This window comes from Photinus pyralis, unplaced genomic scaffold (assembly GCF_008802855.1).
Source record: "Photinus pyralis isolate 1611_PpyrPB1 unplaced genomic scaffold, Ppyr1.3 Ppyr1.4_LG6, whole genome shotgun sequence".
NCBI lineage: Eukaryota > Metazoa > Arthropoda > Insecta > Coleoptera > Lampyridae > Photinus > Photinus pyralis.
In genome coordinates this window covers 36,616,160-36,631,487 of record NW_022170663.1, presented here as the reverse complement: position 1 = coordinate 36,631,487, position 15,328 = coordinate 36,616,160, and the positions used below count along the sequence as shown (strand labels likewise).

The 15,328-nt window shown below is 37.7% G+C and overlaps 2 protein-coding genes across 6 annotated transcripts in view; one reads left to right on the top strand and one right to left on the bottom strand.

The window, feature by feature from the left end:
- Positions 1-15,328, bottom strand: part of LOC116173152 (zinc transporter ZIP11) — a 73,168-nt gene that overhangs the window by 25,072 nt on the left and 32,768 nt on the right. The window lies entirely within an intron of this gene.
- LOC116173151 (excitatory amino acid transporter 3-like) lies at positions 6,802-14,428 on the top strand. Of its 2 annotated transcripts, none has more exons than XM_031490444.1 (6): positions 6,802-8,151; positions 8,203-8,245; positions 13,315-13,351; positions 13,397-13,820; positions 13,869-14,198; positions 14,255-14,428. In XM_031490444.1, the coding sequence occupies exons 1-6, from the start codon at positions 7,646-7,648 to the stop codon at positions 14,358-14,360; spliced, it is 1,446 nt and encodes a 481-aa protein (XP_031346304.1). In that variant the 5' UTR covers positions 6,802-7,645; the 3' UTR covers positions 14,361-14,428. The 2 variants fall into 2 exon arrangements, with proteins under 2 accessions (XP_031346304.1, XP_031346305.1); XM_031490445.1 differs by having other exon boundaries at positions 6,875-8,151; positions 13,403-13,820.

Sequence of the window (15,328 nt, the reverse complement as noted above, 5' to 3'; positions counted from 1 at the left end):
TTGACTCCACCATCAGGAAGATCGTGTCGGGGGCTACCACATTCCCTTTGACGGTACCCACTTCCGACGTTCGGTTCACCCGCAATTCGCGTTTGAAGATTTGACTCCACCATCAGGAAGATCGTGTCGGGGGCTACCACATTTCCTTTGACGGTACCCCCTTCCGACGTCCCGTTCACCCGCAATTCGCGATTGAAGATTTGACTCCACCATCAGTGAGATCGTGTCGCGGGCTACCACATTCCCTTTTACGGTACCCACTTCCGACGTCCCGTTCACCCGCAATTCGCGTTTGAAGATTTGACTCCACCATCAGGAAGATCGTGTCGGGGGCTACCACATTCCCTTTGACGGTACCCCCTTCCGACGTCCCGTTCACCCGCAATTCGCGTTTGAAGATTTGACTCCACCATCAGTGAGATCGTGTCGCGGGCTACCACATTCCCTTTTACGGTACCCACTTCCGACGTCCCGTTCACCCGCAATTCGCGTTTGAAGATTTGACTCCACCATCAGGAAGATCGTGTCGGGGGCTACCACATTCCCTTTGACGGTACCTCCTTCCGACGTCCCGTTCACCAGCAATTCGCGTTTGAAGATTTGACTCCACCATCAGGAAAATCGTGTCGGGGGCTACCACATTTCCTTTGACGGTACCCCCTTCCGACGTCCCGTTCACCGCAATTCGCGTTTGAAGATTTGACTCCACCATCAGGAAGATCGTGTCGGGGGCTACCACATTTCCTTTGACGGTACCCCCTTCCGACGTCCCGTTCACCCGCAATTCGCGATTGAAGATTTGACTCCACCATCAGTGAGATCGTGTCGCGGGCTACCACATTCCCTTTTACGGTACCCACTTCCGACGTCCCGTTCACCCGCAATTCGCGTTTGAAGATTTGACTCCACCATCAGGAAGATCGTGTCGGGGGCTACCACATTCCGTGTCGGGGGCTACCACATTCCCGTTGACGGTACCCCCTTCCGACGTCCCGTTCACTCGCAATTCGCGTTTGAAGATTTGACTCCACCATCAGTGAGATCGTGTCGCGGGCTACCACATTCTCTTTTACGGTACCCACTTCCGACGTCCCGTTCACTCGCAATTCACTTCTATTGGCGACACGAGAAAGAGAGACAGCGATTCGAGATTCACGAAACGTTAAACCGCGTGAGTTCGCAACGGAAGGTAAAAGGCGCCTGACTACTTCTCGAAGACGCGCGCGCGCCTCGCAAAAGGTCGTTAATTTCGCCCCTATGACAAAAAACAAAATTCCGCCACGCAGGAGTTGTGCGCGTTTACAACATCTTTCCGACGACACCAATTTCAAAAGAATCGGACCAAAACTGTAGTAGAAGATAGGAAAAAACTGAAAAACCTTCACGTTAGTATACTACGCTCGAGGATGACGCCCAGATGTCGCCAACCCCACATCATGTAGCCATGTCCCTAAGGTTGACAAATTTCACGGCCCTGTAGATACACGTACACCCGTTGCCTTTCTACAAGAGTTCTTCTACGCGCCCACATTTGCTGCCAGCCAGCCAGCCAGCCAGCCAGCCAAAGTGAGATTAAAAGCTACTTTTTACAAAAAAAATTTTTTGCAAAAATGCGCTAAAAAGGTAGCTTTTAATCTCACTTTGGCCGATTGGCTGACTGGCTGGTTGACAACAAATGCGGGCCCCCGTAGAAAAACGCTTTTAGAGTGAGTGTACATGTACCTACCGAGGCCGTGTTATTAATCACTTAAGGGACGGGGCTACATTACGTGGGGTCGCCTACATCTGGGTGCCATCCCCGAGCGTGTTATACTATCGTGGTGATTTTTGAGTTTTTTCCTATCTTCTTCTACAGTTTTGGTCCGATTGTTTTCAAATTGATGTCGTCGGAAAGATCTGGTAAACGCGCACAACTCCAGCAATAGTTCAGATTATTTTCTTCACTTGTTTTAAACTTATAGCACTATACCGGGACTTTTGGGAAACCCTGTATACTATAGTCCGTGATCCGTCGCACTTTACATAGGCCAATGCAATCCCTAAATATTAGTTTTTGGCGCGGCGATGCCGATTTTATAGATTAAAAATACCCCCATTTGCTTCAAATCATATTCCGATGACATTTGGCATCGCTGTTGACCCTAAGAGCCTGTACTGTAAAGTCAAGGTGAGGCGGATTTATAGTACCTACTGGGTGTAACAATTAAATCGAGGGTGTAAAACGTTTCCCTTGTTAAATTATCACATAAGAGCTTTGAAAATAACGGATATATTTAGATTTTGGGATATGCGCTTTCTGATTTTGAAAAACCTTTCACATTTCCTTCTCTAACGTGGCGTCCCCCAAAACTACCCTCAATTTTTTATCCGGGAAGCTTTCAACTGCAATTCTTTAAAAAAGATTAGGACTAGGAATCTGGGAATTCTCGAATGCACTTTAAAAAATTTCCCTCGAGCTACGTAAGTAAACCTAAATACGACGGAATTTGAAATTCGACTCCAACACGTTGAAACATTTCATCTTCATAATGTAGTTGTAGCAATACCAGCATTGGGTAGTGGTTACCACGGTTACCAAAGGCTACCGATGACGACGAAAGGTGTCATTTAGTCAGGGAGGGCCACTTTCCAGTAAAACCTCTCCTTGCTCAGACAAGAAGCATTTCGTGTAATAATTGAGTTACAAGTGCTTTTCCCCGCTGAATCCGATCCTGCCTTATTCAAGATGGCGGTTATAAAAAACGCCGATGTTCCTCTTCCAACAAAATTTCTTCGCTCTTTGAGAGATATGAAGAAAAGTTGTATGCACAAGTTTTGGGGTTCTTCAATGTCTACTAGGCAGTAAAGTTAAATATACAGGGTTGGTCATAAAGGTGTGGCACCCCAAAATTGCATTTTTTTGGAACACCCTGTATATTATTCGATATTTCAATTCTTCGCTTAATGTTAAGCAAAATTTCTAAGAAGCGTAGTGTACCTAAATTCAATTGTTTCCGGGTTATCGAGTTTTCAAAATAAACGCCGATAAGTTTGGAGATTCAATTGTCTCAATTATCAGGGAAAATATACGATGTATCGAAAAAAGGTTTATACATTAGTTTTAGGGTTTTTCAATGTCTACCAGGCACTAATAATTTTAATTATACAGGGTTGGTTATAAAGGCGTGGCACACCAAAATTGCATTTTTTTAATGTGCGTTTATTTTCAAAACTCAATAAACTGGAAACGATTGAATTGAGGTGCATTATGTTTTTTTTACAAATTTTTCCTGAAATTGAAAGAAGAATTGAAATATCCTATGATTATTAAGGTGTTCCATTAAAAAAATTCAATTTTGGTGTGCCACGCCTTTATGACAAACCCTGTATGGTTAAACTTATTACTGCCTAGCAGGGACCCGGACCGGACCTAAAAGAATCGAAAACCGGACCGAAACCGGTATTTTTTCTGGACTGAAAACCGAACCGAAACCGCTATTCCCTCAGAAATGGAAACATATTGAGAACCGGAACCCATATATTACTTTTTTCGGTTCCTTTCGGTTTTTTACGGTTCTTAACAGGTTATTGGAAGTTGAAGGCAACCACGTCCTGAAAATTGATAAAATATTACCTACTCTATGATTGCCATCGGTGGATTATACATTTTTAATAAGGTGTCGAAATTGAAGGCATTACGGGTGGCGGTGGCGCTAATTTAGCCACTACTTAAAAAAAATAAAAAAAGAGAGGCGAGGTTTTAAAAAATAAAGTTTTCTGTTTTTTAGTAATAAATTAAGTGTAAATACAGATTTCCCTCTCCTCCTTTATTCCCCTTGTCGTTATAAATTAACTACACTGACGATACGTCATGTTTTGGTATTCATGACATTTTCTTCACACCTATTAATTAAAAAATCACGTTGTTATAAGGAATTTTTTGAATGTCAAAAAAATGCGCAGAATCGAACCGTTATTTCTTTTTAGAACCGAAACCGGACCGGAACCATTATAAATATTTTCGCGTCGATTTTCGCTTAAATATAAACAGAACCGGAACCGATATTTCATTTGGGTCTGGGTCCCTGCTGCCTAGTAAGACATTGAAGAACCACAAAACTTATATATACATTTTTAGCGCATTTTTGAAAAAAATACGCTATTATATTCGTCATTGCTGGCAGGCCGGCTGTCCGCGTTAGATCTCCACAACTACAATAGCTAGAGACTTCAAATTTTCACTAAAAGCTTTCTGCTATAGTGTAGATGTGCAGGCACTAGTCTATTTTGAGTTAGATTACTTGTGAGATCGATAATTGAAGAAAATAATTTCGATATGGGTTTCGGAGGTGCTATAATTTTACCGTTAGATAGCGCTACCAGTATAAAAACTTATTATTTACTTTGTGATTTGTTTTACAAAATGAAGACGTACCGTCAATTGAAATTAAATAAAATTAATTATTTAACGCAGCCAAAATTACTCGTGAGATCGATAATTTTAAACTTTAATACTGACCTGCATTACCAAAAATGCGCTTTAATCATGCATATGCTGATTTACAACTTGTTTTGATACATTGTATATTTTTCGCGATAATCGACCGTGTGACTTATCACTTATCAGCGACCCTATATATGAAAAATCGCGGTTTTTCAGTTCCCGTTACATTTTTTACCGTTCCACTGTGTTCCTGGACACCAAAAACCTACGCCAACATATTTAGAAACTTGAATGTAAGTGCATTCTCGAAAAAGTTAGAACAATTCAAATATATCTGGCGCCATTTCAGCCGAAATATGAGAAATCACGTTTCTAGCATACCCGAACCCATTTTTACCACCCGCGGGTTAGTGAGAGAGTTAGCATTGGCGTAAAAAATGACCCCTCACTTTTTTGCCGGAAATACACGTTTTGAAGCACCAGGAATCCGAATCACACAAAATCTCGGTGATGTCGATTGGTCTGTCTGTCTGTACTCTCATTTCCGGTTAAACGACTAACTGGATGGAACCAAATTTTGTACACATATTATGTAGTCCATTGAAATGTTACATTTTTTTGGGTTTAGCGTGCGTTTGTCAGAGGACGCGATTTTATTTTTTAGATATCAAGGAGAGGTTAGTCTAAAGTTAAAGCCAAGTTTGTGGGGTTGCACCCCTTGTCCCGCGGCCACCATCTTGAAAAAAGGGGTGCAAATGGTTTTTATGGTTTATCTGACAAAATATTGGTCTCACAAAAAATTTATTCAGACATTTTTGAATAAAAATAAAATTCTCTACAACTTTGGTCCAGTAACTTTTAGTCGTAGAACCAAAAGTAACAAACTTATAAACGACAATAATTGATGAACATTTTGTAAACAATTTTCAATTGGTCGTTATAACTTTTTTTCTGGTCATTTTACAAAAAAAAACGGCATCGGAGCATTTTAATAGAGCGGTTTTCAAGGAATAATTTTCATTACAAACTTTTTCAATTTTATTCATTCATTAAGATTTTATAGCGCTCCAGTATTAAACTATACATAAAAATTAATGATTTTACGTAAGTTCCTAATGTTTTAAATGGCATGACATTATTACTTCCTTGGTCTTTTTGATGGACCAGGCTGCAGATCATGACTTTGTTGATTTTCAATATCAAATAGTTGAGGGATAACCGGAGAAGGAAGTGGCGTCATTGTCGGCGGTTCATCTTCAAAATCATTTTCTTCAATTAATGTTGATATGTCCGAATATTAGAATCTCAGAATGTTTAGCCCCATATGTTATCCCAAATATGATAAATCGCGTCTTTCACTTCTGGTCTCATTTTTGATCATTCCAAAAAAAGTGAGTCTTGAACTGTAAAAATCGGTATGAAGTATTGATGATATCCAAATGCGAAGAAGCAAAAGATAAAAGATTTCCAAAATGAGAAAATGTTAATTTTAAGGATCTCTAACTATTCCTGAAGATGGTTGAATTTGATTTTGCCATTGCATAAATGAGTAGCTGTGTGCGATAGGAATTTGACTGACAAGGACTTCAAACTGGTTACAAATATTTTCTAAATTCATTTTCTATCGTAATTGACAATAAAAAGATCGCAAACTATTACGCATGATGCGTAAGAATACCATTAGTTCCCGCGTGTATTCGTCGTGTGAAACTTCTACGAAGGTGGGCGACATAAATAAAAATTTATCAAAACTGGACAATCTCCAAATACTTGACATAGTAAGGAACTACTCGAGTTTATTAAAGATTCATGAATATCATGTAGGTGTACGTACTGAAATCAACCATAGAAATTCCTTGGCGATGTTCGAGAAAACAATCTAATCAACGATCGGGTAGCGGTGGTCACCGCCGCCACATTCTCCAATCAACTTGACCCGTTCAACTTTAGAGGTTATGCGCACGATCCCAATTCCTATTGCATACTTGCATTTTCCGTTACGTAATTAAACCACCTTCCAAATTCCATTCAGTTTTTGCCTTATCAAATTTGCCTTTCACTTCATTCGTTCAGAAATCTCGTAGGTGCCCCAAAGCGACATGTCATGCTAAAAGCCCTTACTAGTTCATGAATAAAACGATACAAACTTTTAAGGGTTGCAAATGAAACGCTTCCGACCCTCGCTTTTTAAAAATGGTTGCTTTGATCCCATTTACTCCATATATGGCACTTGTTGGATAATATTCACAGTCATTCATATTTTATGCCGAACTCATCACAACTTAGTTCTATTTAGACACACCTAAGAACTAAAGTAAATTACCTTACCAACCACACATTTTTTACGTAAATTAGATACACAACATAAACCTTATCGACAAGACTAATTAAAACACGAGCATAACTAAAATTTTGCAATAATTCCGCCTTTATTGCTGCCTTATCAAGGGAATTTAGCTTCGAAACGTGTACACAACAACCACAATGATTATTTGTTAAAGAATTAACGTTTAGAGACTTTCGAGGGCTTCCCCTACGACGTGAGACGTCCGTGACATCCTGACAGTTTACCTAGTTAACAGATGCTTAGTGCGCGTTTAAGAAAAAGGCAGTTTCCAACATTTCAGTCAGGTAAAGGGGCGAACGTTTTCAGTTACACACAAATAAGTAATTCACTTGATCGGGGCATATAAAAGTCAAGCTAATCTACAACTTAATACGTATCGGAATGTAATGTATTCATCTGTACCTGAAGGTTACATAAAGGTTTTTCCACGTTGCGATTTTCTACTTGTTCTGATACGCGTCACAGAATACATATATTGTGAATTATTATTATGAAAGTAAAAACCGCTTTATGTTTACCGATGTTACACAACAATATAATTTCAAGATTAAAAAAATGATCATTTACGACTTGATTAATAACGCATTAGGCTACGTAAAATTAGCAAGTAACAACTTTTAGTAACGTTTACGCTCTCCTGCCATTCGGTACTGCTGAAATGACTACCTTGAATAGAATTTCCCAATTATTTTCGCAATATAATAAGACAACACATATCTAGTAAAAACCCTGCGAGGCTTACATTGCAACCGAGAAGAGAAATCAATTTACTTCAATACAATCCACCGAGTTGTGTTCACTGCATTTCATAAGGGACCCTTTAAACAAATTAAAGAATTGTGTCTGTGTAATTCAAGATAAGCAATTATTTAGTGATGGAAGACGATAAAACCGGCATAGAACTGCGACAAATCGCGCCCGTCCCGGCCATGGACACCCCCAAGACGTCGTCGAAAATAAAAAGTTGCATCAAAACCAATTTATTAACAATATTAACAGTTTGTGGGGTGATTTTGGGTGGGCTTTTAGGATTTTTACTGAGACAGTTTTCGGACGAAAAATGGACGGAAAGGGAGATTATGTACATAAACTTTTTTGGAGATCTCTTCCTGAGAATGCTGAAATCTTTGATTTTGCCGCTGATAGTGTCTTCATTAATATCGGCAATTGCGCGGTTAGATATCACGCTTTCTGGAAAAATTGCGGCGAGAGCCATCGGGTATTATATAACGACCACGTTTTGTGCCGTTATCATTGGAATTATATTGGTAGTCAGCATCAAACCGGGTGAGATGGGAGACAAATCTAGCCAGGAGGGGCAAACTGGGGCGTCTAATGTGAGAAATGTAACTACGGTCGATACACTTTTGGATTTAATAAGGTGCAGTATACAACAAAAGGAAATGCGAATCTATAATGCTCTTGATTTCAGAAATTTATTTCCGCCAAATCTAATACAAGCTTGCACTGAACAGGTAAGAAAATCACACCTGACTAGGACCACGTGTTTATTGCAAAACAATAGCAGATAATAAACCTGCGTCTGGATAATTAGGTTCAGGAAACTCCCTACACTTGTTATTCAAAAAATTCTCAATGTGGTCGTATTATAGACTACTAATGACTAAAAATCCAAACTTTTTACGTAACGTAACGTGGGAAATACTAAACAAACAATCTGGGGGATGTCCCTAAGAGTTCCATTTGTTTTGAAAAACTTTAAAAATAGATTTAATAGGATCTTTACAAAAAGCTATCAAACAAACATGTTTTTTAGCGCATTTTTTAAGAATTAAAAAAAATGTACTATTGTTTTAATATGAGAGGATATGTTTATTTAATTTCCTTATCCAGGAAAACAATAACGAAACGCAATATACTGGCAATTTTGGTAGTGGTTTGAACGTTAAAAAATGAGTGAGGTAAGATTTGAACATAGAAGCATTATAACATTTTTAACTAAAGAGGATACATACCCAAAAATTATTAATGAATGAATGTCTATGGCGAGAATGATCCATTACATTATTAAGTAAAATTCTGGTCGAAACAATTGGAGTCGAAATACCATACAAGATGACCCAAAATCTGGTTCGAGCCTTTCGAGAGAAAATACCTCAGGATTTTATCGATAAGTCCATACTCCACATGACAATTACAAGGCGCTCAACAAGTTCGACAAGTTATTTTGCCTTAAATTCCTTTTCATTCATATAGGCTAAAAACACACAAGACGTCGCGTCGTCTAGTATAAAAACAGCCAAATCAATCACTCAGGTAGCCACTCGCTTTGCCCTTTTTCTTCGCATGGGCTAGATAGAGATGAAAATATAATAGCATAATTTGTGTACACCTCACAGGCGACTAGTTTTGCAGTGGGCGGCTACCTGCGTGATTGGCGTGACTACGCTACGTCTACTCGGTTTTCTTGTTCTTGTTCTTCACCCGAGATTGTTTGACGACGAGGAAATTTTTCGTTGGGGTATATGGCCCTAAAAACTATTACCACGAAAAAGTATGAGGAACCGCAGGTTTTGGATACGGCATAGTTTAAACAAAAATCTTTAAAAAAAACTGAAAGTAAACTATTAAGTGATAGCGGATAAAAGCAAACAAAATACAAAGATACCACGTAATCAATGTACCGTTCGATACAAATATTCTAAAATAACTAAAAACACATGCCGCACTGGTGCAGAGTACAGTGACTGTATAGGGACAGTGGCGACAACTTATCATAATCCGCCATATTGGGGCAAAAAAATTATTTGATCGTAGAATCAATAGACCTTATCATGTCAAATTGTGACCGTATAATAATAAATGTCAGTTTGATTTAAAGATTCTTGTTCAAAACTAACGCCGCAGAAATGATCACTTAAAACTTCGCAGAACAAGCTATGAGGAAACTACTGCCCCCAAATTCAAAAGATATATGCAAAACAGTATAATAACTAATAAGTATAAAATATGGTGCAATATTCAAAATGTACGTATAAAGGCAATTATTAATCATTAAATTATGTTTGTGATTTCACTATTTCAGGGTGTTCTGTCACTTTTTGCCCCTGGTCGCGTTTTTCTCTTTCTGGGATAAAAAGTATCATTGAGCAGCATAATCAATAATCATCTCTTCGAAATTCATTTCGATTGACTTTAATCACTCCTAGCTATGTATATATAGAACCGAATGTCCACAACAAACATTTTACCTTAAGCAGCATCTTTATTCACAGGATTTCGCAAGAACACACCGGAACACACAACAAAAAGTGTAAACCCCATACCAAAGTATAGCAATTTAGCCCCAATATGGCGACCGGAACCAACGACCAATCAAACACGACATATCCGGTTGTCGCCACTGTTCTAAATTGAGTCACTGTAGTTCAGACAAACCCTGCCCGCCTGAAACCCCTTTGATATTTTCCGACATTTGCCCGCTAGCAAAATTATTCCGGCGGCCGATGCTAGCAGCCTCGAAAAGATGTTTCTGTTAATTTTTCTTCGGCAAAAGTTGTGTCGTCGGCCTAGCCCAATTTGATAAGAGTCTCGCCTTTATAACACACACGAAGCGGTAAACCGTTCGGCTTGTTGTGACTGATATCAAAAATGGATTTACCCGACTGCATATTTATCAACAATTCAATATCATCCATTTTAAAGATACAAGACAATATTTAAGAAGATTCAGCAGCCGACTCGGCGAAACCCGACTTTGTGTTTTTAGCAATATAGGTAGATTTTCAACAACATATCTCCTTGTATATAAGGTGACCAAAAATATACAGGTTATCTTATTTTGGTTGAGACTTCAGTAGTGTATTTCAGCGGATTTTAAAGATAGAGACTTGCGGTTTTCGCGACCCTTTACCACTTTTTTAGATTTTTACGTATAACTCAGTTCCGTAGTAAAAAAATTTGGACCAGTTTCCCAGATTTGATCCAAAGTTGGTATTTTTTTAATGCAACACCCTGTATACTTTAGCGTCAATTTTTTTGCATTGTTTTTCGTGATTACATTGAGGAATTTCGCCGTGCCACAGTAAAAAAATTTGCACCAGTTTCTCAGATTTGATCCAAAGTTGGTATTTTTTAAATGCAACACCCTGTATACTTTAGCGTCAATTTTTTTGCATTACTTTTCGTGATTACATTGAGGTATTTCTTTTTATATTATTATATATTATATCATATTTTTCAAAATTGTCAAATGGCATGTTTCTACCATCAGCCATTTTTATTTTTTCTCTCTCTCTTTTTTTCTATCAATTCTTATTTACTTATTAGTAAAAAAAGGTTTTCATGGCTAAAATTAAAAAAAATACGCAATTTTTACCTTTTGTCTATCTTACATGGGTAGTAAGATACGATAACATCCCAAAAGTCACACTTTTCGTTTTCACTATCAATGCATCTCTGAAACAAACGTAACTATTGATTCTGTTTGTGGTATTAAAAATTTGACAAAGTGCTACAGGGTCGCGAAAACCGTTTATCTTTAAAAACAGCTGAGATACACTGCAGTCTCAACCAAAATAGGTGGTCCAAATTGCACACTTTCTTATGGAAACACCCTTTACTTTAAGAGAAAAAATTATTGCATTTTATACATTAAAATATTTTTATTGCAGGCATCTGGGTTTCCATAGCGAACAAAAGATGGCAGGACAGTTTAAAACGACAATTTCTCGGTTATCTGGAAATGTTTATTAGTTCCAAATATTTTAAATTTCAAATAACACACAAAAAACAAACAAACATGTGAATAAAAAAAATAAGTAATATAATATATAAATAAATAATTGAAGTAAATAAGAAATTGTCGTTGAAATAATGCTGCTATTTGTATTGACTATGGAAACCTAGATCTCTGCAATAAACATATTTTAATCAATATTGCAAATAATATTTAATATAAATATAGCAAGTGATACATCAAAACTTACAAACTTTGTATCGCAATGGATGCAGTGCCCTAAGAAAGAGAAAATTAATTAACTTTAATAATAAGAAAGTTATGGGGCATTAAAGAAATCGACTAAATTCGAAAAAGAATTAGACATAGCTGAATTCTGTTTGCGCCAGTTTCCTTTAAAGTTGAGCTTCAGACACCTAGGTTCATTTTTTTCTATCTCTTAATAAAGGGTGTTTCCATAAGACAGTGTCCAAATTGGACCACCCTGTACAGTACATTGTACAAAACAGAAAATTCATGTTCCATTTTCTACCCCTGCACTTTTTCGATGCGCCACTGGTAGATCGTGAAACAAGAAATTAAATTTCTGATTTGTTTAAAGACATTTTGGTCTCTTGAAATGTTTTCGTATCTGTAATAGTTATCGAGAAAAAAAATAAAAATCAATTTTCCGTAATTAGATAGGTAAAAGTATGATTTTTAAAATGGGTTGGATAATATATTGTAATAAAAATTAATTTTGACAGTTGGCATTGAAAATTGTGTTAAATTGTAATTGGGTACCGTGGAAGTATAACACACTGTAGATCGCTAACGAAGCGTTTGTGCACCTATGTTTATGTGAACTTTGAGTCAAAAATAAGGCAAAGAATTAATCCCTTCTGTATTCTCATCATATTTAGGAACACCCTGTATATAGGGCGCTTCAGAATACCTGAGTGAGCCACTGTAGCCCCATATAAAAAAAATTGATTTAACGGTATAAGCTTGATAATTTCAAAATTGTTTTAAAAACGTTGTTATTATTGAATAAATTCGACAAATCGATGTTTGTAGTAATTAATGACAAACTAGATTAAAAAATAAGGTGTAATTAATTTTTCGATCAACCTCTTATAAACACCCAAAACCATTTATCAACAGTAAAAATGGTCAAATGCAAAAACGTATAAATACAATGGGTGTGTTATTTAAATTTCGAAATTTAGAGCAACTTCCTGTCAAACCGGAAGTGAAAGAAATATACTATTTCGAACATTCAATTCGTTTTTACTCATTGTACGTGGAAGAGCCAATTATCTGCACTTTTTTTAATTTTATTTACACGGCTTTTTAATCAAGTACAGGGTATCCTGTTAATAACGGTCACAGGCCATATCCATGGAATCGTTAATTGCACAGCTTGGGGAAAAAGATTTTGTTAACAAGAGAGGCCAAGAAAAATCGCTGGAAATTATTTTCAACTTTCTAGGTTTACCGCTAGACTCACGTCACGTGGAAATCGTCGAGTATTGAAATGCACACTTTTGAACACGTAGTCAACCCACCTTACTTTAGTCTGACGCGCTCGAGAAAATCCCAAAAATTTCCTACGTCCTACTATTAGGTATCTTTTTATAATTGATTGTTAGTATTTGTCGAGGTATTTGACATGGACATAGGTTAAGGTTTTAACGTGTCAACAATCATTTTACCTTTTGCCATAGCCTCTTCGGTGGTGAGGGTGGCAGTGAACTGCACAGCGGTGGTACTGGTGATCGTCGATGTGCTCGCCACAGCAAATTTTTTAAGATGTAGTCGAACTAAAGTACAAAACTAAATCTAATTAACCCGCTTCTGTTTCAGACACGAACAGTTCTTGTTCCTCCGACTGACCCAAAACGTAAGTGGAAACAGAAGACAACAACAATTAAAATAACGTAATAAGTTGCAGAGGACATAAATTCGTGGAAAATCGAACATGAGTACACCGATGGAACAAACATATTAGGTTTGGTGGTATTCTCGACCGTTATGGGGATCACACTGGCCAAACTGGGGGAGAAAGGCGAGCCTCTCGCAAAGTGTTTTGAGGCACTATCCGAGGCAATGTTAATCATTACGAAATGGGTTATTTACTTGTCGCCATTAGGAGTATTGTTTCTCGTAGCATCTAAAGTGCTGGAAATCGAAAACCCGGAGGAGCTGATCGGTAGATTAGGCATGTACTTTCTTACGGTAATCGTGGGTCTACTTATACAGGGGATTGTAATAATACCACTTACTTATGTGATAATTGTAAGAAAGAACCCTTTCACTTACCTAATAAATTTGGGACAAGCACTTGCAACCGCCTTTGGCACTTCGTCTAGGTATATCGGTGATTAGCGAATTTGTGTCGAAATAATCACACGTTTTAGCTCTGCAACTTTGCCGCTCACCCTACAATGTGTAGTAGAAAAGAATGGCGTTGATAGTAGGATTGCGAGATTTGCATTGCCAATCGGCGCGACAATCAACATGGATGGCACCGCTTTGTACGAAGCGGTTGCCGCTATTTTCATTGCGCAAATTCGCTCCATCGACTTAAGCATTGGGCATTTGGTGGCCATCAGCATTACTGCTACCGCCGCCAGTATCGGCGCTGCGGGTATACCACAGGCGGGTTTGGTGACGATGGTTATGGTTCTGGATACGGTAGGATTGCCGGCCGAGGACGTAACTCTCATTCTCGCCATTGATTGGTTATTGTGAGATAAAGAAAAATATTATGCAAGTTGGATGTACTTCATGCACTGCATTTTAGGGACCGGTTTAGGACCGTGCTGAATGTTATGGGAGATGCTTTTGGAGCAGGAATTGTGTATCATCTAAGCAAAGGGGAGCTAATATCTACTTCCAATCATATTTAAACTTACTTCTGTGATCCAATTAGTCTTAACACAATTTGTGCAATTTAATATAAAGAGCATTAAATAAAGATTTTTTAATCCGCTACTATCATCGTGAGCCACATGAAAAAGTACTCACTGCGATTATAAATTTGACCGTTTCCCTCAAACAAATTGGTGAGCTGTAAAGATGTATCATGACCTCTAAATACTAGTACAGTCAAATTAGATCAAATTTCCACGAATAGCGGAAGTAATTGAAAGAAAGCTGAAAATTGGTATAGCGGTACATTAGGGCTTGTATTCGAACATACTAAAATTCGGGACCAAAACTCCAATGGCTCGAGCCGCCATCTTGGAAAAAAGGTGCTCCAAATCACTTTTTCGCTGATATCTCGGTAACCGTGCATTCTAGCAAGTAAAGTTTCATATAAAAAAAGAAAGATAATAAAATGTTGTATAAAAAAGATGGTATGCACTTTTTTGTATTTTCGTTATTTACGTCTATATTCCACATTGAATATAGAGCATAATCTTTTTTCAGATGTAGGTGCATTACTTTCAGCGCTCGCGTGCTTTAAACATGAATATGTTTAAAAAATTGATCTATAGTTGACATTTTAGGGCCTGTTGACCAGCGAAAAGAAGGACAGTTTTATCTAAAATTAAACACTTACGACATATCGTACGCACTCAACAGATGCGTGTTTTGTATTTCTCGTTAATACAATCACTGTTAATGTATGGAATTGTTGGCTGGGGGTATTTTATGCTAGTGAATCCTTACAAAGCCTTATACAGGGTGGTGCCTAGCACGACGCAGCACAGGGATTTCAATGGTAATTTCTTTATAGTCAATTACTAGCTCTCCTAATTATTTTAGAGCAAAAGTCTAAATAAGTTTTTTTTAGAGAAAAAAATACTGCATCTGTTCATACGATTACTTATAATTTTCCGTTTTTCAAAATGGTAGAAATCGGCATAATAAA

Coding starts and splice junctions, on each gene's coding strand:
- LOC116173151 (XM_031490444.1), top strand. CDS start 7,646: ATGGAAGACGATAAAACCGGCATAGAACTGCGACAAATCGCGCCCGTC. Junction 8,152..8,202: donor ACACTTTTGGATTTAATAAG/GTGCAGTATACA, acceptor TCTTGATTTCAG/AAATTTATTTCCGCCAAATC. Junction 8,246..13,314: donor TACAAGCTTGCACTGAACAG/GTAAGAAAATCA, acceptor CTTCTGTTTCAG/ACACGAACAGTTCTTGTTCC.